The sequence below is a fragment of the Tenrec ecaudatus genome, chromosome 1, assembly GCF_050624435.1.
Source record: "Tenrec ecaudatus isolate mTenEca1 chromosome 1, mTenEca1.hap1, whole genome shotgun sequence".
In the NCBI taxonomy this organism is placed as follows: Eukaryota; Metazoa; Chordata; class Mammalia; order Afrosoricida; family Tenrecidae; genus Tenrec; species Tenrec ecaudatus.
The window spans coordinates 43,441,264-43,461,933 of NC_134530.1; the positions used below are offsets into that span (position 1 = coordinate 43,441,264).

The following is a 20,670-nucleotide window of genomic DNA, read 5'->3' on the forward strand; positions in this document are numbered from 1 at the left end:
GACTCCACCCCTTCCTCAAGTTAACAGTATCTGATGTAACTGCCACCGTCAGTGTGGTTGCTAGCTGTCACCACGTGGTATAAGAGGAGAATGTGCTCCAGTTTCCAACAGCCAATTTTTTTCTAGTTTTCCCCCCAAACAGATCACAGGCCTTTCTTCTAAGGTGCCCCTGAATGGAACCTCCACTGTTCTGGTTCTCAGTTGAGTGCATCATTAGCACAAGCAATGACGAGACCCACCCCTGGCACATTTCCAACTCGACAACAGAGGAGTGTGCGGGCCTTCCTTACTCGGACTCTTTATGCTATCAGCTCACAGCCCCCCTTTAAATGCAAGTGGTCCTGCTAGGCCTGCGCCCTAAGTCAGGCTGGCGCAGGTAACGCTGGGACTTGGCATGAGAGCCACAGCTCCGCTGGGCAGAGAGGATCTGACAGGTGTGGAGTTTCAGCTGGATGGCAACACTTTGAAATGAGTGTCCTGCTGCCAAGCCCAGGAGAGTTCAGCAGGCACCTTGGTTATTTTCGCCCTCTTTTCAGCAAAATGCCAGTGGATGCCATGAGACCCGGCCCTTCCCAGGCCTGGTCCCAGCCAGCCTTTACTTCAAAGGCAGCTCGGTGTGCTTTTAATGAGGCTCCTCCTCTGCCGGCTTGCTGCCTCTTTCTCTTGAGTCTGAGAGGGGAGGGGTGTGCAGGATCGCTCCATGAAGAAGGGGCTCAGAGCTTGCAAACGAGCAGGTGACAACTCTTTGCAGAGATGAAGAAAGAAAGGCACCTTGGCACTGAAGATAGATAGCTGCCATGCCCATGACAGAGAGCGACCTTGTGTACAGCAGAAGAAAACACGGCCCAGTCCTGCATCGCCCTCACAACTGTTGTGTGGCTACTGGGTCCGTCCGCCTCAACACGGGGCTCCTTCTTCCTCCCTGGCCAACACGATGCTTTCCTCCAGGGGCTGAGCCTTCCTGCGGGCTTGTCCAAAGCGAGTGAGTCAGACGATGTCCTGTGGGGATCTAGTGAGCTTCTATCGGTGGATTTTCCAGCTGTTGATCATCAGTCCTTTCTTCCTAGTCTATCTCACCCTGGAAACCCTACAGACGCCAGGCCACCAGGTGTGACCCTTCTGATACCTGATATGCAGTTGGCACGGTATACAGTATCATGGCAACACTCAGGCCACCGTGGTACAACATGTTGATAGACAGGTGGTGATCGGGTGCTTTACTGGTCATACCATAGGACAGGCTTTTAATAAACACCAACTCTGTGTTCCTCTAATGCGACACGATTCAGGTCCAAGGAGGGCTTCCGAGCCAGCCGGAGAAACCAAATGGGTAAATACCAAAATAGACAGCAAAGGCGCATGAAGAGAAGTTCTATGTTTGGGTCCCCGTGCTTAGCACAGGCTCTAGCAGATGCCACCCCACCCCCGCCCCCACCCCCACCAGGGCTAGGGTCTCGGCTGCTGCCACTACCACAGCCGTGCCTCTTACTGGGAATTGCTGTCGGGGCTGTCCCGGCCAAGGTCATGCTCTCCTCTCCTGGCCAATGTCCAGCTGAGCGGATGCTATCAGTGGTGGCCCCCTAGCCTCCCCCAGGACAATTCTGCACTGCCGCCCAGCTCCAGTGCATTCAGGAGGACCTCTGGGAGAAAATAAGAGCCTGCAAGCTGCCTGAGCCCAAGGGTCAAGTCTATCTACACTAGTGCTGACCTAGCCCTGGAGCACATGAGTGACGATGGGCAGCGTTTACAGGGTACTTAGTTCATCCCCTGCACAGTTCTGAGCACTTACCCACTACTTACTCATTTCAGCCTCAGCCCCCAACCCCCAGCTAGAGGAGTACTGTCGGTATCCTCGTTTTGCAAATGAGGTAACGAGGCGCAGAGAGTTGAGCAGTAAATACATATCAGGACTAAATGAAGGAGCGGTCAGAGTCTAGTTGTACTTCAAGGTCCAGAAAGCAACTCCAGGACAACCTGCCGAGGGTGGTGTGCAGAGTACCTCCTTGAATCTCTCTGGAGACCCCACAACAAAGCATTTAGAGTTAACCCTAGTTTACCAGCAGGGGAACTGAGGCTCAGAGATGTGAGGGGATTTGCCCTGCAAGTGGAGATGCAGGACCCGGTTCTAGTGTTGTCTCAGCGACTGCTAATCCCTCGCTGACCTGTCTCTTTGACCCAAGGGCTGTCCTGGAGCAAGGCACAGCTAAGCAAACAAACCTGAGAACGCCCCGGGCAGCTCAGGAGATGTCCCGATGCTCTTATTTTGACCGCAATTCTGACACGCCTCTCTTGCTCAGACCCAGAAATGGAATAGCAATGATGTCACCGTGGCTGCTATTAACTAGCAGGAAGGCCAGGGAGGAATGATTAAAATGGTAACTAACCAAACGCAGAAACCTGATCCCCCTGGATGTCGGAGCAAGCTGCTCGCCCATACCTGCAGCACAGTGATTGATTTTGAGTCTCCAAGACAAGGTTCCCTTGGACAAGAGAACTCCCAATTCCATGTCAGAGGACTAAGTTGGGGTGGCGCTCCAGCACTTTCTGGCAGAGAGATTTAATCGCCTCGAACTTCAGTGTTCTCCTCTGGGAGGCCATGGCCTTAGTCCCCCACCCAGGGTTGCCTGCAAAATTGAAGCTCACCAAGGTGAGAGCATTTTGCCAGCTGTAACCATGGTGAGTTGTTGCTATGTTTGGTGTGTTCTTAGGAAGACCGAGGAGTGGAGAGTTAGCTTCGGGGAGTTCCCAGTGATATGGGGGCAAATGAGAAAAAGCTGAAATACTTTTTCTTCTTCTAAAAGCTTCCTTCTCAATGCTTTGAGCATGAGGATGGCGGCATATGTGCAAATGTGCTTGACACACTGGATGAATGTATGGATTGCGATGACAGAGGTAAGAGCCACTGGCATGTCTGATGATGAGATCAAAGGCCGATGAGGCAGGACACTGGGCCCAGGTCTGAAATTTAGACACCACTCATTCCAAATGCGATGGGTCACAGGTGGTTCAGTAGTACAACCCCCACCTGAGGGCAGAAGACCCAGGTTCTCTCCTCGGCCAGCTCACCTTGTGTGCAAACACCACTCACGGCTTTTGGTTTGTGATGATGCTGAACAGGTTTCAGCAGAATTTCCAGACAGACAGAAAGGAAGCTCTGGGGTCTATTTCCAAAAACTCAGTCAACGGATCCTTGAGGGATCACCATGGTCCAACCCTCAACCCATCAGAGTGATGCTGCAGGAATGGGTGCCATTCTGTCCTGTTGCGTGTGGGGTCACCAGGAGGCAGGGACGGGCTCAACCACAGCTAACCTCAGTGACCCTAGCAGCCAAAGACTCTTTGGAGACAAGATGCTGAGAAATCCTGAGTTCCTACCTTCAGCTCAGCTGAGGGGAGGTCCCTTGGACTACGAGGCCGACACCCTGGAGGGGTGCTAACCAGCAGTTTGCTGCTCTCTCCATCGAAAAGCCAGCTGGGGAGTCGCCACACCATCGTTGTTCATTTCATTGTCCTTTGCCACAGACAGTTGTCAAGTCCCTGCCGCTAAGGAACGGGTGCCCTCCGGAAGGAGAGGGGCGCCGCAGGGTGAGAACAACTCTCAAAGATGCTCACTCACCCTTACCACGCCCTGACCATGTGCCTGGCGATGTTCTGGATCTTTGCCTGGACTATCTCATTTCATCCTCTCCACCTCTCCATCCCACAGTTGTGGAGTCCAGTGTCCAAGGGAGTTTTGACAGTTAGCTGCCCGAGATCCATTGCCGATGACCCTTAGCTAGCCAGTGGTGAAGTCAGGATTCAGACTTGAGCCTTGACCCACAGACAGCCCCTGCGACCAATATACTCAGAGGGTATAGAGCAGGCGTCCTCAAACGACAGCCCGCTGGCCACATGAGGCCCGCTGAGGACATTTATCTGGCCTGCCAGGTGTTTTTACCCCATTTGTTGTTTACTTCAAAATAAGATATGTGCAGTGTGCATAGGAATTTGTTCATAGGTGTTTTTTTTTTAAAAACTATAGTCTGGTCCTCCAACGGGTCTGAGGGACAGTGAACTGGCCCCGTTTAAAAAGTTTGAGGACCCTGGTCTAGAGGGTATACTTGGGTGCAGGAAGAGCTTTGCAATCAGCTGGGCTTTCATTCTAAAACTGCCACTCATTCGCTGGGTTGTTTTCAAAGGCAACGGAAGTTGTTTTCAAAGGCAACGGAGGCCAGCTGTGGAGGTTTCTTAGAGAAGCTACCGGAAGCAGGGTACACAGGGTGACTCACGAGCTCCAAAGGGACAAGAAGGGACACATGAGGTCATGGGGCGGGGTATGAGCAACGACCTGATGGAAGAAATGTTTTTTAAGATGAGTTTTGAAGGATCGGCGATTTGGATTAGCTTCAGGAAGAGGATGGGCAAGACCATGAAGGTGAAAAAAACTGAGGTCTCGTTTCAGGGCCCCGAGAGAGAGATGTGAAGGAAAGCAAGAGGCGGCTGGAGAGAAAGTGAGCCCTCTTTGAGCTGGTGGGCAGAGAGGCCGGCTCCTGTTTCCTGAGACTCCCCTTCACATGCATGACAGACAGCAGGCACTCACAGGCCCTGGACAGGAGACAGAGCCCCAAGGTGGGCTCTCTCTTTAAAGAGCAGGCTGGCACAGCAGTTGACTGGCAGCTTCTTTCCCTTCGCTTCCCTCTGGGCTTACCCTGGAGCTGTGCATGGCACCCACACAGGAGCAGAAGGCATGCACTGCCACAGGCCTCATCACCGGGGGGGGGGGGGGGCAGGAGCACGCGCGCAGAGGGCATGAGAAGCCGATCTGGTTTTGCAAAGGGCTGTGGACTTCTGAGGTGCTGATGAAGAACCCACTTACATCGTTTTCTGGGTGGGCGATGGAGGGCTGGAGAGCTTTGCTTAGGTTGTTTCTCACAGTCATCTAAGAGAAATAAGCTACCAGAGAGGAATGACAAACTCCAGCTCCGAAACCACGATCTCCGGCACCTTCCCGGGGCCTTGGCTGTCTCCGTGGATGTCCACGGTGGTGGGGTAGGGGTGCGGGAGACGAGGAGGCAGAGGGGGGGAACGGGGATAGGACAGCCCAGGCCTCGCCAACTGTTCCCAAGGATCAGGAGTGTGCTCTCTGTGACAGACAGAAGCCCCACTGCTGGGCTGACTTCCTCCTTCCCATTCCCCCAAAGGGCTTCCTGTCTTTACGGATCCCTTGGGACGTGATCCCATCGGGCCTGTTTCCCTGCTCTTCCGTTCTCAGCTCCAGTGGCAATGAAAATCACTTGATTGCTTAACTCTGTGACAGCGTGTCACGTGGCCTCTCAGCGGAAGGCAGCCTCGAACTTACCTGAGACCCTCTGCCCAGGTCAGACAGCAAAGACTACCGCGATGCCACATAATAAACCCTGACTCTAGTTGCTGATCATATGGATCTTGAATGTCTCCTCACACTGTCCTCAATAACACAGCCTCTAAGTGACGCCTCAAGCATCTACCCCAGTTGCCTGGCAGGCAGCGGTGCTGTGGGGACTCCTTGCGAAACCAACCATCTTCATGGCATCTCGGCAGAAAGGCCTCATCCACTGAAGGTGGGGCGTGAAGGGTGACTTAGGAATTAGGTAAATGAGCGTGGGGGAGCGTTGAGGAAGGTGGCGAAGAATCTGCTTTGCAGAAGGAACTGTAGGAGGAAGTCTGGAGTTCTGAGAGGGTGTGCTTGTCTGCGGCCAAGTGGGAGTCAGTGGAGGGGAGTGCTTAATTTTGGATGGATCCAGAAGACGGCCACCCCTTCCATTAGAACAGGAGGGCGGGAAACAGGGAGGTGAAGGCAGGCAAGTTTGTAGGTTTCCATATGATGGCTTCTATTTTCTCTCCGAAAAGGGAGGTAAGGTGAGCTACTGAGAGGAAAGAGGAAGGGAAGGGGTGGAGAGCTCCGGGAGAGAACCAGGTTTAGAAATAGCCACCGAAAGGCAAGAGACCTGTACTGGGGAAGATGGAAGTGCAGTGCTGGCGGCGACCCACGCGTCCATTGCAGCAGCCTGTGTGTCTGGCTGAGTTCTCTTCAGTACAGGAGTGCAGGGAGAGAAGGCAGATGGTGGCTGGTTTGGGCGATGCCTTCAGTAGACGGGAGAGAGCTAAAGACAGCCGGGCAAGGCCCCGGAGGATTCAGGGCAGAGAGTACCTAAGGTCACGGGTAGAGAAGCGCTGGTTGATGGGGAAAAGCAGACGCGCAAAGCCTGGGGGTCCCAAGATGAAAAGCAAAGGCAGTGGAGACGTCATTTGCTGGGTTAGGGACACATGGCCAAAGCAAGTGCTGGGGTGGCTGATCGCAGGGGCCCAGTGGTGAAGGGCTGGACCAAAGAGAAGACAGCCCAGTGGGGCTCTCCTGATTGAACAAAAACAAAGCCAGCCAACCAAAATCACTGCCATTGAGTTGATTCTGACTCACAGTGACCCTGGAGAGCAGGCGAGATCTGCGACACCCCTCCCCCCCCAGCTTCGCCCCCTCCCAGACGGTGCCCCCACTCCCAGGAGAGGCAGAGATGGATCAAGTATGGGCTAAGGGCTAGGGCTTCTCTGATTCTCTGACACCCACTGGGCAGGGTCGCTCCCAGCAAAGGGCATGCATACTGACTCACCTGAGGTTCTCAGTCTAGCGTTCCCGCCCCTGGTCCCTCCCCCACCCCTCAACTCCACCCCACCCCACCCCACCAGGGCGGTTCCGGTCAAGCCGGAAGCACGTGCCTCCCCACCCAGTAGCGGTTGCCCTGGAGACCAGCGCTGTTTACCAGCAGACCGAGGAGGGGAGCTGAGCAAAGGCGCGGATGGAGCGGAGCTTCGAGGTGAGCGCAGCAGTGCCCGATCCCGCGGACCTGGCCCTGGCCCTCTGCCTGCTGTGGACACCAGAAGAGGCAGGGCCTGAGCTCTCGGACACGTGTCCCAGGCGGGCCTCCCCAGACCCAGTCTCGATGGGCGAACCCCACCAGATCAGAGGAGCCTTGGGAGGGGTCACTCCAAAAAAGATGGGGAGGATGTGGAGCACACACTGTGAGGGCAACAGGAAAACTGCGAGCTCTGCTGAAACCCACCAGTCTGGGGAGCCGCTAGGCCAACCCCTCGTGGCTGGGGGTCCAGGCAGGGACACTGAGACGCAGGGTTAAAAAAAGGACATCCCTGTCATATGGAAATGGGCACCAGATCTAAAGCCTCTGGGACCTGCGCTCTTTTCACCTAAGTCAGCTCGCATTCTCTAGGCAGGCTTCCCCAGCCCTGTGCACCTGCCTGCTCTGCTCTGCTGACCACCTGCGCCAGCACCCCCTCCCCCCTTTGCCACACCTGGCAGGCCACGGAATCCTCCCCCGGGCCCCAGCCAAACCTTCGTTCCTCTTGGTGGCTTGTGGCCTTGCTCGACACTCACTCCTAAAAGACATGGGGCGCTGCAGCGGACAGTGTGTTCTGATCAAGAGTCTCGGGAGGGCTGGGAATAGTCGAGGTTTGCTTTAGCCCCGGCCACCTGCCCGCTCCCGTTGGTGCCCTGAAGGGTTTTGTTTGTTTGTTTGTTTGTTTTGTTTTTCTGTCCTGAAAGCTTCATGGGGTGGGAGTTGGCCTGCCATAGTACTAACTGATAAACATTAAGAAAAAATTTTTTAAATTGTGAATTAGGTGAGGATTTACAGAGCAAGATCTTATTTATTTTATTTTACTTTTTTGCGTTCAGCAACTTTGGGTAAGCATTTTTAAAAGACCAATTCAGAGTGTGCATTCTGGGTAAATACCAGCAGATGGTCTGTGGGTGGGTGGTTATGTTTTATGGATTTCCTGTTGCTTTACATTCAGGTTGCCAATGAGACAGGGGATGGTCCGACCCCCTGGTGGGGGTCAGAGATCTGGCTTCCCCTTCTCCCATGAAAAGTCCCCCTCATTGCTTCTGAGCTGTCTGGGGATCATCGGGAGGAATGGGCAGCTGCCGTGTTGGCAACTTCTTGGAAACTATTACCAGTATTTGTTTGCCGACTCCTAGCAGGCCTCCAGGATGCAGCTACTGTGTTTAAGTAAACGAGCTGCGTGTCTATTCAGCAGGCTGCCTGATGGAGGGTGCCGCCTGGATCTCATCAAAGCCCTTTGTGTTGAAGTACCACCGGCCTTGGGTGGGGAAGTGGCCTAGTGGGTAATGCCTTGGGCTGCTAACAGCGAGGTCAGCAGTTCAAAATACCCACCAGGTCCTTGAGAGAAAAATGAGGCTATCTACTCCTGTCATGAGTGATGGCCTGGAAACCCAAAGGGACAGTTTTACCCGGTAGGGTTGCTATGAGCCATCACTGACTCCAAGGCAGGGGGTGAGGTTTTGAATCTTGGGGTGTGGTTTTGAGTTTGGGGATGATGAAGGAGCAGGACAGGGATTGTGATGGGTGTGACGGAGGCCACCTGAGCTTGGGACCCTCGGGGTGGGGGGGGAGGTGGGGGAACACAGAGGCACAGTTGACCCAGATCCCCAAACACCCGTCTCCCTTACCTCTCTTCCCCATGGCCCCCTCTCCCCACCCCCACCCCTACATGTCATGGCTGTTGGGGATTGTTGCTGGTGTTTCCTCCATATAACAGATGGTCCCTGCAACTGGGCCGGGGTGGGGGGGAGGCAGCAGGTTATGAAAGCAGGTTCAATGGGATGGTTTTACCTGAAGGAGGTGTTAGTCTTTAAATAACCATGAGTGGGTTTATGGGAATTAGTCATAATTGAGGTTTTTCTCTGAGATAACTCAACAGTCATGTTATCTTATGACCAGGGCGTCTTGATGGTGACACCCCCTGAACATGGATAATTATACTGTACTGAGAGGTGTAGAAAGTGCTTGCCCATCCTTGGGTTTCACTGTTAAAAATAAGCCAACGGAGAGCTGGTGGGAACACATGACTTCCCTCATCAAAGTTGTTAAGGATGAGGTTTCTAAGTTACCAAACTTACTGACAAGTTAAACCTTCCCCAGGCATGTGTGGGAGTTGGGAGCCAAGCCTGTGATAAATTGGGAGAAGCTGTGGCAAATTAATAGCCATTCCACCCAGGGCTGAGGGTAGGCAGTGAGGGGGAGTCGGTTTACCAGTTGAGCTTATCTTTGGGAGAACAGTTGGACAATTCTAACCTTCACGTGTCGTCCGGAGTTCAAGTGCAGAGCCGCTTCATTAAAAGAGAAAGACGTTAGCGCCCATCTAAAATGAGGCGGTAGGAAAGAGCCCACATGCTTCACGGTTGATCAGAAAATAGATTAACGGAGAAGGAGAGGTAGGCTTTTTTGACACCAAGGCTTTGCCAAGGAGGAGGCTTCTGAACTCCCGGCAGCCAGATTGGGTGCGAAAGACTAGGGAGCCGTGGAAAACGGGAGTGTCGACAGACCCGGTCTGTGTGTGCAATGGAGACAGCCGCAAAAGCCAGTACGGTGGCCGTGGAGGGGACGCTGGCCCGTGATGACCCCACCTCAGTGGGCGCAGAACTGCCCCTCACAGAGTTTCCAGGGGCTGAGACCTTGCAGAGCTGGGTCTCCAGGCCTTTAGTCTGCCCTACCTCTGGTGGGTCCGAGCTGCACCCTTCTAGGAGTAGTGGAGTGCTGACAGAGCGCTGCAGAGACGCCCTGTCAGCGAGCGTAGCTGCTATGGCTGTGAGCTGACTAGCCGTCAGCAGCAGATGGCATCGCTTGCATTTGGTTTGGTTGTGTTTTCAGGGGGAAGGAGAAAGTCGGCCCCTCCAAGTAGGCCACTTTGATAGCACACCCAAGTGACCCTTGAGGCTCACTGTTCAGAGCCGTGTGCTGGCGGTAGCTTGGAGTATGAGTATACGTATGAGGGAACTGCAGGCGGGAGAAAAGCTGTGGGCACTGACTGCTAACAGGAGGGTCTGCTGTTCAAACGCACCGGTCTCTTCCCGGGCAAAGAGGGAGCAGGCTGCTTCTCATCAAGGTTGTGACTGGATCTCACTGAGTTGCTGCCAGCTCCTCGCATCCCTGTGGACAGCCGAACCGGCCACTGCCCAGTCTCGCACCACCCTCAGTTCGACTTGCGCCCATTGTTGCAGCCACCGTGTCAGTCCGTCTGGTGGAGGGGCAGCAGGAGCCCTGTGAGGGTTCCGTCCTCCTCAGTCCTATGGTGCCGGACAGCGGCAACGGGTTTGGTTTGATAAGGGGAGAGTGTAGAATCAGTAAGAATACACTGGGGACATTATTCCGCATTTTCAAGTCAGTTTCCTAGGTAGCAGCTCTTGGGACTCAATCTCATGGCTTTCCTGTACGGTGGGCAGGGCTAGTGGGTCGCCCGAGTCAGCCAGGTGGTTCGGGTGACTACGAGTGGCACCACGCAGGACACCCTCGGAGAAAGGCAGACGCATCAGGTACAGCTGTGGACCTAGGATAAGGCACCGAGAACAAGCTGAAAAACCACTCCCAAAGGTCTAACCTTAAATGAGCCCTCGACTCCATGCTGGGCCGTGAGGCTTGCTGCCTTAGCTCCCGCCTTCTCGTAAGTCCTCATCTCAGAGATAAGCAAACTGCGGTGCAGCGCTCTCTGAGTAATGTCTTCACGGTCACACAGGGAATTCTCTAGCTTGGGAAACATATGTACCCGAAAGGTGGCATGCCTGCCCCATGGTTGTACAGCTAGCTAGTCACAGAGGCAGATTTCGAACCCGAGACTGTGTGGCACCCACGCCTGCATCCTTCGCTACCTAAACATGCTGCTTCCTGAGAACCATGGGTCTGGAAGCCCTCAGGAGGTCTTGGGAGTCTGGGAGAGACCTGGCCAGACTGTGGGCAGAGGACGCAGCTGTCTTGGGTGGCGGTCAGGATGCAGAAGGAGCCAGGCAGCCAGCAAGCCACGTGCAATGTCCCGGAAGGCTTTAACTGGAATAGAGTGAGCGAGGTGTTAGAGATGGTCTTCAGGGAAGGGCCATCAAGATGGCGGTGGGAGAAGAGGTCATGCATTGGCGCAGACAGGCTTCGATGCCATTTGGTTTAACTGTTCTGATTGTTAGGTGCCATCAAGTCAGTTTCAGTACACAGTGACCCCCGTGTACAACGGAGCAAAACACTGCCGGGTCCTTTGCCAGCCTCACAAATGTCCTTCGATTGGAGTCCTGTGTTGCAGCCATTGTGTCGATCCCTGTTATTGAGGGCCTGCCTCCTTTTCACTGACCTGCTACTCTACTTGAGACAAAGTCTCCCCATCCTCGCCTCCAAGGAGCATGCCGGCTGCACTCCTTCAAAGACAGATCTGTTTGTTCTTTTGGCAGTCCATGGTACTTTCGATATTTTTCTCCAGCGCCGCAATTCCGATGCATGGACTCTTCCTTCGTGGCCCTTATTCAGTGTCCAACGCTCACTTGCATCAGAGGCAATTGAACATGCCCTGGCTGGGGTCAGGCGCACTTTAGTCCTCAAAGTAGGATCTCTGCTTTTCAGCACTTTAAAGAGGTCTTGTGCAGCAGATTGACCCAAGGCCGTGTGCTGTTTCATCCCTTGACTGCTGCTTCCATGAACATTGCTTATGAAGCCAAGCAAGACAAAATCCTCTACAACTTCAGTCTTTCCTCCATGTATCCCGGTGCTGCTTCTTGGTGCTTACAGGGACATTTCTACTCTGTCCTATAGGCTCACTTTGAGTCAGCATAGATTCCATGGCAGCGAGTTCGTTTTCTGATCGGTCCATTGGGGAGGATTTTGGTCTTTATGCAGAGTTTTAATCCATTCTGAAGACCGCAATTCCTGAGCTGCTTCAGCCAGTGCGGCAAGTTGCAAGTCCTCCACACCTTCAGTAAGCAAGGCGGGGTCATCTGCAGACTGAGGGTGGATAATAAGCCTTCCTCCAAGCCTGATGCCACCTTCTTCAGCATATAATCCAGCTTTTCGGGTTGTTTGCACAGCGTGCAGGTCGAGTAAGTGTGGTGAGATGGTACAGCCCTCCAGAACACCTTTCTTGGTTTCAAATCATGCAGTACGCCCTTGTTCTGTTCACACAACTGCCTTTGGATCCATGTACAAGTTCCACATAAACACAATAAACCGTTCTGGAATTCCCCTTCTTCTCAAGGATATCCACAGTTTGTTACGAGCCACACAGTCGAATGTCTTTGTGTAGTCAATAAAGCACAAGCAAACATGGCTCTGGTACTCTCCTTTCAGCCAAGCTCCATCTGACATCAGCAATGATATCCCGTGTTCCACGTCCTCTTCTGAATCCAGCCTGAACCTCTGGCAGCTCCCTGTCAATGGACTCCTGAAACTGGTTTTCAGCAAAAGTTTGCTTGCACGTGGTTTTAATGCTGTGCTATCATTTGAGCATTCTGTTGGGTCAGTCTCTTTTTTTTATTATTCAAACAAGCTTCATTTGTATTTATTTAGCCTTTTGACTCTGTGCTTGTGCCTTCAACACTTTCACCACGATTTTCTGCTCCTCAATCAGGAAAGCTTGCTTGATCCTGTCTCGGACACATTTAGCGCACATGGACCCACCATAAGCCCTGCTGACATGTTTTTTGGTTTTGGACAACCTCATGAGAACTTTGGGTCTCATAGCACGGACCCCACGAAGTCTGCCCGGGCACACGCCACATGCAGATTTTGGCGCTTTCCCAACCTTCTTTGTATACAGGTAAACGATTCTGTTACCAGGGGTTCGGGACAGTCTAGTTTTGTTAGAGGCTGTGTTGTAGGACAGCCTACGCCGGTAGGTCAGACGCTGAACCATTTTGAATGCCTCCACACAGCGTCTCCGGCGGGTCAGTCTTATTTGGAATGGATACACACATGGATCTCTTCCAGTCATGGCCAAGTGGTTGTCTGCCAATTTCCTGGCATAGATGAGTGAGTGCTTCCAGTACTTCATCAGCTTGTTGAAACCGTTCAACTGGTATTCCACCGAATCCTTGAGCCATGACTTTGGATAATGCTTTCATTGCAGCTTGAACTTCTCCCTTCAGTACCATGGCTCTGGCTCATAGGTTGCCTCCTGAAATGGTGGGCTGTCAGCCAGTCCTTTTTGCGAAGGTGACTGTATTCTATGGATGCCATCTTCTTTTGACGCTTCCAGCATCGTTTGCTATTCTTCCCATAGACTTTCAATCTGGCAGCCGAGGCTTGAATGCTTTCTTGAGGCCTCTCGGGGTACGATATGCTGAGCACATGCTTAATTTTTGGTATTCTAGCTCTAGGTCTTTGCACTTTTTCACTATAGCATTTGACTTTGTCTTGAGCTGCCCTTTGAAATTCTGTTCAGCTCTTGGACTTAGCTACTCTACAATCAAGAGCAAATTTCAGAGTCTCTTCTGACACCCACGTTGATCTTTCATTCCTTGTCTTTTTAAGAGCTGCTTTCTTCATGAAGGATGTTCTTGACGTCATCCCACGTCTCCTCGACTCTTCCGTCATTAGCGTTCAGCACAGCAAAACTGTTTTCAAGATGTTCTAAAAATTCAGGTTGTATTTTCGCTCTTGTAGACTTGCTTTAATTTTCTTCAGCTTCATCCTGAACTTACATATGCGCAATTGGTGGTCTGTTCCACAGTCACCCCTGGCCTGGTTTTAGCTGCTGATATTAATCTTCCCCATCATTTTTCCCACTGATGTAGTCAATTTGATTTCTGTGCATTCTAGCTGGAGAAATCTAGGTGTCTGGTTGAAATCTGTTTTTGAAGAATGATATTTGCTAGGAATAAGTCATTGTTCTTGCAAAATTCTATCATGCGACCTCCAGCTTCATTTTTATCACCAAAGGCATATTTTCCAACTACGGTGCCGTCTTTTCTGTTTTTAACTTTCGTATTCCAATCGCCAATAATTATCCATGCACACTGCTTGCATGTGTGATCAATTTCCAACTGAAGACATTGGTAGAATTCTTCATCACTAGCTTTAGTGGTTGCTACATAAGATTGAATAATAGTTGTATTGATTGGATTTCCTTGAAGTCATACAGATATAATTGTAACACAGGCAACATTGTCCTTCAGAATAGATCTTGAAGTGTCCTTTGGGCCTGGGAATCCAGTGCAGTTCCTCTTGAGTGTGTCAGTCCCAGCATAGTAAACCATGCGATTTTCTGATTCGAATTTGCCAATCACAGTCCCTTTCAGCTCAGTGATGCCCAAGATATCGATCTTTATGTGTTCCATTGCATTTGGATGAAGTCCGATTTTCCTAGATTGCTACTTCATACATTCCAAATTCTGATTCCTGGTAGATTTTTGCATCTGTTTCTTCACATTTGAGTGTGCCAGGCCAGGCACTGAACGCCCCGAAGGCTTGAACTCATACAAGCTTCACTCCTCCCTGTCACTGTCCACTCGGCTTTAAGAAGACAGCCCTCCCTCCTTCCGACCTGAGGAGAGGGTGCCATCTCCCAGCCATCTCCGGGCACCCTCTCTGACAGTGTACTGCTTCTAGTCGTCAGCCCTTCCGTATCTGCCCGGGTTTTCAGGGGCTAATTCCCTGGATGTGGGCAGCCTCTTCTTTTTTTTGAGTTATTGTTGTTAGTTGCCGTTGAGCAGGTGCCGACCCACAGCCGCCCTGTGCATCCCAGGAAAGAAACGCTGTCCGGTCCGACATCGTCCACACAGTGGTTCCCATGCTTGAGCCCATTGTGACAGTCATTGGATCTGTCCATGTCCTCCAGGGCCTGCCTCTTTTTCTCAGCCCTTCCATCTTACCAAGCATGATGTCCTGCAGGGCCTGGTCTCTCCAGACAACACGTCCAAAGTGTGTAAGGTGAAGTCTCGCCGTCCTTGCCTCTAAGGAGCACTCTGGCCGTACTTCTTCCAAGACGGATTTGTCTGGCCTTCAGTATTCCTCACCAGCACCACACATCAATTCTCTGGTCTTCAAAACTAAATGTAAGCTGCTTTTTACTCTGGAAGCTCTGCTGAAGCATGCTCACTTTCGGTGACCCTGCTGGCATTTTAAATACCAGTGACATCGCTCACAGCAACACACAGCCACCCAGGGCGACAGACCGACAGGCCAGTGGGGGTGGGTCTAACTGGCATTCCTTGCTCCAACCAGAACCGTGGCCCTGGGTCAGGTCTAACTCATGGCCACCCCAGATGGCCCATAGGTTTTCAACAGCCGAGTTTTCACCACCAGGACCTTCTTGCGAGCTCTTTTGGGTAGACTTGAACCTCCAACCTTTTGGTTAGCAGCCAAACATGCTAGCCATTTGTGCCATCTGGCGATACCTAAGTATTCAAATACTGAGGGTTAGTACTAAGTGAACTGTGCAGAGTCGCACAGGATGGGGGAGCCAGGCCACAGGGGAAGCAGTCCTGAGCAGAGATTGCAGGAGAGAGTGAAAGTGGAGCTGAGAAGGGGCTCTTCCTCGGTGCACAGGGGCTTCTCTGCTCTCCTGCCATCTCCTCTCAGCGCTGCAGGGAAGCTGGGCCCCAGCGCCTATGTGGGTGGTTGGCAAAGGCACTCATTGGCACCTTTTGCTGGCCACTCGGGGAGTGGATGGCGAGGCTGAAGAAGCCCCAGGAAGTTTAACGCCTGGCCTCTGTTTCTTCCTGCTCCCTCAGGGGTCTTGAGACGCAATGGCCACAGAAGCCCCTGTGAACATCGCACCGCTTGACCACAACCGTGCTGTCGGCCCGGCAGCTGACACCTTCCTCTGGCAGCCCAGACCAGTGACCATGCATGTCATAAGGCCCAAGTCCGCCAAGGGCCGAACACGGCCCAGCCTCCACGCCGCCCAGGGCGCGGCAGCGAGCTCCAGCCACACACCGCCTGCTCCGCCCCAGCCGGCTCCCTGCGAGCCACCGACCAGCCGGAAGCCCGGGGCCTGCACCCCCAGATCTCCTGCCCACGGTGCTCCCAACGAGATCCCTGAGTTGCTGCAGCAACAGGTGCCCTTTGGGGCCTCCTCCGCCTCCTCGCTCAATAAATACCCAGTCCTCCCTTCCATTAACCGGAGGAGTCTGGAGGAACGGGTTGGGGAGACTCAAGGGGCCAGCTCCCTGCAGCTGAAGCCAAGGAAAGAAGATGCCAGCGCTGGGGCTTGTCCCCCGGAGGAGAAAGTTACTATCCGAACCAAGCAGCAGGGCTTCTTCAGGGCTGGAAACTTAGAGGAACCTTCAGACCAAGAGCCAAGGCTGCTGCTCGCAGTCAGGTCCCCATCCGGCCAGAGGTTTGTCCGCCACTTCCGGCCAACGGATGCCTTGCACACGGTGGTCGCCGTGGCCGAGCAGAAGAACCAGACCACCTACCCTTGCTGCAGCATCGAAACGATGGAGGTGCCCCGGAGGAGGTTCTCGGACCTCACCAGATCTCTACAGGAGTGCCAGATCCCCCATAAGTCCGTGCTGAGCATCTCCCAGGAAGACAGGGAGGGGTGGCCCTGAATCCGCAGCCACCCAGACGGGATGCTGGGCGTCTGAGCCAGGAGCGTGCTCAGCGCCGCGGCCTCACACGTGCCATGTGGACCAGGTGCAGCTTCCATGCCAGGCACGCTTGTCTTCACAGCATCTCCTGTGAAGCGGGGGGATCTTCTTGCTCCCCAAGTGGGGTAGCAGGCCTGCTTCCTGGTGGCCAGAGCCTCTCGGGCCCTGTGGGGCTGCCAGGCTATGTGGGACAGTCCTGAACCAGCTGCCAATGGGCCTGTTTCTTTCTTGAGCACCGGGTCTCTAAACGAATGGCCCTTTCTGGGGCATCTACTTGCCTTGATGAATTTTCCCTCTTGAAGCTGATGGTGTGCCTGTTGTCTGTATCAGCCATGGGATTGAAAGCCCCAGAGAAGAGTCCCAGCTGGTGACTAGCCAGGCGTCCGGCATTGTCTGCCCAGCAGCTGCATCCTTATGAGCATCTTCCAGAAGCAGGCAGTTGTCCCTCAGTCTTTGGTGGCGGACTCAGGTCCTCCAGGCTCCCCAGGATGCTGTCAGCATCAGGGGACATTGGGGAGCGGAGCAGCCTCCCCCAGCACATCAGGAGCACTCCAGCCTCTAGGTAGAGTGCTCCAGGTGCACGGGCAAGCCAGCAGGTACTTTTTCCTAGAGGCTAGCTGCATTCACAACCATCCATGCGCCACATTCTCCCCAGACGAGAAAACCCAGTGGCAGCTGATTTCCTCTGCTTTGGTCAGTAACAGAAACTTTCTTTTAAAAACGTGCACGCCTACAGCCGATTCACAGCTCGTGGAAGGTCCCCGTGGCCTGTCTGTGGTGTGGCTCTGGTCCTTCACCGCCCCACCCCCCGGGTCTAGTGTCTCACCCACTTCAGACCAGGGGGCTCCTTCAAAGCAGCCCTGGTGGCACCCCTGTGCTCTGAGCACCCTTGGGTGGCTTTGCTGAAAGCCCGTGTGCTCAGGCGTCTGGCTGCCAGGTTTGAAGTGACCACTACACCCTGTGGCTGCTTTGAAGACCCAGAAGTCTTGCTTTTTGCCAACTCAAAAGCGGTGAATGTGGACAATGTTTAAGAACACCCTCATGCTGTGAGTTCAGCAAGATTGCCACCACTCATCGGCAGCATCTCCGAAGGCCAGGCCTACTGTTCAGAGTAGGGACCACCCTGCAGCCCTGCCAGGCGGCTGTACACCAGACTACAGCCATCGCCATGCCCCAGGTATCAGCGTGTTCCCACCACCTCCCGGGCATCCAGCGAAGGCAGGCATAAGGCTTCTAGAATCGTGCACCTGTGGCGTCCTCTGCAGTACGTGCACTGAGGACACAGAGAAGGAGTGTGCTAGGCATTTGCTACTTCTAGAAAATTGAGACTTCCTAGCAGTGGAGCTTCCCAGCAGGGGTGCCTCTGAAGACCTGGGTCCCACAGCGCCCCCATCACCATAGAACAGGTTCTGCCTGAAAGCTTTGCAGGATTTCTCAGGACCGACCTGCCTTGGCCAGCTACTCTTTGGATTGGTAAGGTCACCTGGGTCTTGTGGTGCCTGGGGCAGGCCCACACCACTGGCCACCCCTTCCAGGCTTCCCCTGACAGCAGGGGCTGGTGGCAGGTGGGTGCCTTGAGCCGGGGACTCTTAAAATAGGCATTTTGCCTCCCACCTAGGCATTAAGCACGTAGCTCTGCCTTTGAGCTAGGAGGCTGGGGGAGGATCTATAAGATGACTCCCACTCTGGTAAGAAAAAAATCCCCACCCACCTAAGACATATTTCTGCCAGGCAGAAGAGCTTCAGAGAAAATCAGTGAGATAGAACAGGCTTGAAGGCGTGGAGAGGCCTCCATGTCCCAGGGTCGGTGGCTTACCGTGGCCGGTGTGGTGGGAAAGACAACATGGGAGTGGAGGAGCATCGCCATGGGATCCGAGTTGTGAATAAAGCTAACGTTGAACCATCTTAATGATTGTGGGGTTGGGGGGGGTGGTTGGACCAAAGATGATAATCCTAACAATAAAATGTGATTTGTGTGAAATTTGCCAGCGGAGAAGTGCATCTTGTGCGTTAGCCTAAGCCCTGGGCTGCAACCCCTTGGGCAGATGGGGCTCTCAAGGTGGTCTTCAGTTTGCTCCACTGTTAGAGCCAAGTCCTGCCGCCTAGGCCCTTGAGAAGCCCCTGCTTGGTCCTGAGCTACAGTCACAGTACTGAGCTCGCCTGTACAGAATCTAGGAATTCTTCCTACAAAAACCATTCCAGAGACTCTGATCTTGGGCTCTGACAGCTCAGACGCCAGCAGAATGTCAGAGGCCTGGGTGACTTTGGAGGTGACCTTGCCAGGAAGGCGCTCTGGCCCAATGGGCTATGCTGGCCCCAGTGTATTCCCCGTGGTGACCCTGTGCCATCCTATGGGCACAGGCCTCAGTCTTCGGCCAAACCAACCGTTGAGGGCTTGCTCTCTGCCACCCTCGGTGACACGCATTGGCATCTTCACAAACTGTTGGCCACAGAGAGGGTTGATCAGAAAATGGGGACACAAAACAGGACTTTCCTCTTCAAGGTCACTGAAGCCAGTGGATATAACTTTCCCTGGGAAGGACTCCACAGCGAGGGTGAGCGGTGGCTTTCCATCAACTTCTCTCCACCCTTTGGGAAACATAAGAAACTACTCCCTCCAGCATCCTACCCCCACCTCCACACCACGCGCACCCTTCCAAAGGCGGCGCTGGGAAGGGGGCTCATTAGGGAAACATACTCTGCCAGGGACCAAGCCCCCTGCCAAGCCATTGCAGTATACATTCTTGATGGGAGTCCAGTGGGTAAATTAGTCCTGGCAGCAGAAGGAACAGCAGGAGAAACAAGTGACTCATCACTGAGGATCCAAAACATTGTTACCAACAGATGGCAGGTGGCTTTTGAACACAACAGCTCTTGCCCCTGAGAGTACCTGGGGACCCAGCCAACAGCCATCCACCCAAGGCAGTCCTGGGGAAGCGATGGCCCCGTGAGCCTGGTTCTTCCCGGACAGGATGCGTCACAATGAGGAGCCTTGGGGCATTCCATTCCGATGAATAACCTTCAAGACTTGGGACTGAGCATCATCTTACAAAAGCAGGCATCTGAGGAACCAGTTTGCTTAGCTTTAAACCATCTGCTATTTTAAAATGGGGTTTTAATGTAGGCTGTGCGTTGGGATGCTAACCATAGGTGAGCGGATCGAACCTGCCAGGCGCTCCAAGGGGGAAAGATAAGACTTTCTCTTCCTATAAAGATTTTAAGAAATAACGCCACTTGGAGAGGGTGGGCTGGGGAGGAAAAACAGAAATAATATCACTGAGACGATTCCAACTCATAGTGACTGTATAGGACAGGTTAGAACTGCTTCTGGGTTTCTGAGACTAAAACCCCTGATAGGAGCAGAAAGCCCCCTTTTTCTCCCATGGCACAATTGGTGGTTTTGAACTGTTCACCTTGTGGTGTAACCCAATGGGTAAGCCCAATGTGTTACCCCCTAGGCCAGTGGTTCTCAACCTTCCTCAGGCCCTGACCCTTTCATTTAGTTCCTCCTGTGGTGGTGACCCCCAACCATAACTTTATTTTCATTGCTACTTCATAACTAATTTTGCTACTGTTATGAATCATCATGTAAATATCTGATAGGATATATTAGGCGACCCCTCTGAAAGGGTCGCGGCCCACAAGTTGAGAACCACTGCCCTGTGCTGCTAGCAAGGCTCCTCCTTGTGAAGATGATCGCCACAGAAACCCAAAAGGGACAGCCTTCCTCTGCGAGAAGGTCAAAGCCCAAAAGGGACCATTCTACCCTGTGCTGTAGGGTCACCGTGAGTCAGAACGGGCTCCATGGCAGCGAGTTTGGCAGGGCAGGAATGAGAACCAACCATTCTCCACGCACAGTGGTCTGGGGCCACTGCACAGGACGTCACAAAGTCCCGCAGCCCTGGTGACTCAGATGTCAACACCCACACAAAAGAATGAAAGTGGACATCTTATTTTTTGGTGACGCAACCTTTTCCTCTCCTGCAGAGGGGCTCCGTCAGCCGTGGCCAGCATGGACTGTGGAAGATAGGAGACCAGGGGCTGGGCTAGGACTGTACCCCGGGCAGAGAGGACGGTGGCCTCACTCGGTGGGCGGCTCTGGCTGTCGGGAGCATGGTCAGGCTGTGGACAGGTCATCCATTTTCTAAAGGGATGAGCGAAACGAGGGCACTGGGACGAAGTGGGATCTGGCCAGGTAGTCTTCGTGCGAACCTTCTGGTCAACTGCTTACGCCCGAACTCACATGACCGAATCCCAGCAGGCGGGGAGAGCGCTGG

General features: G+C 53.3%; 2 protein-coding genes across 2 annotated transcripts; one reads left to right on the forward strand and one right to left on the reverse strand.

The window, feature by feature from the left end:
• Positions 1–12,326: 12,326 nt before the first annotated feature.
• Positions 12,327–12,732, reverse strand: LOC142433593 (large ribosomal subunit protein eL34-like). Its single transcript, XM_075538416.1, has one exon. It carries the CDS (start codon positions 12,712–12,714, stop codon positions 12,361–12,363), a length of 354 nt encoding a protein of 117 aa, XP_075394531.1. The 5' UTR covers positions 12,715–12,732; the 3' UTR covers positions 12,327–12,360.
• A 2,815-nt stretch (positions 12,733–15,547) lies between these two features.
• On the forward strand, positions 15,548–16,354 carry UBXN10 (UBX domain protein 10). Its single transcript, XM_075538421.1, has one exon. The coding sequence runs from the start codon at positions 15,548–15,550 to the stop codon at positions 16,352–16,354; it is 807 nt and encodes a 268-aa protein (XP_075394536.1).
• The last annotated feature ends 4,316 nt before the right edge of the window (positions 16,355–20,670 follow it).

Excerpts from the sequence above, each read along its gene's own strand:
- UBXN10 (XM_075538421.1), top strand. The coding sequence starts at position 15,548 with ATGGCCACAGAAGCCCCTGTGAACATCGCACCGCTTGACCACAACCGT.
- LOC142433593 (XM_075538416.1), bottom strand. The coding sequence starts at position 12,714 with ATGGTTCAGCGTCTGACCTACCGGCGTAGGCTGTCCTACAACACAGCC.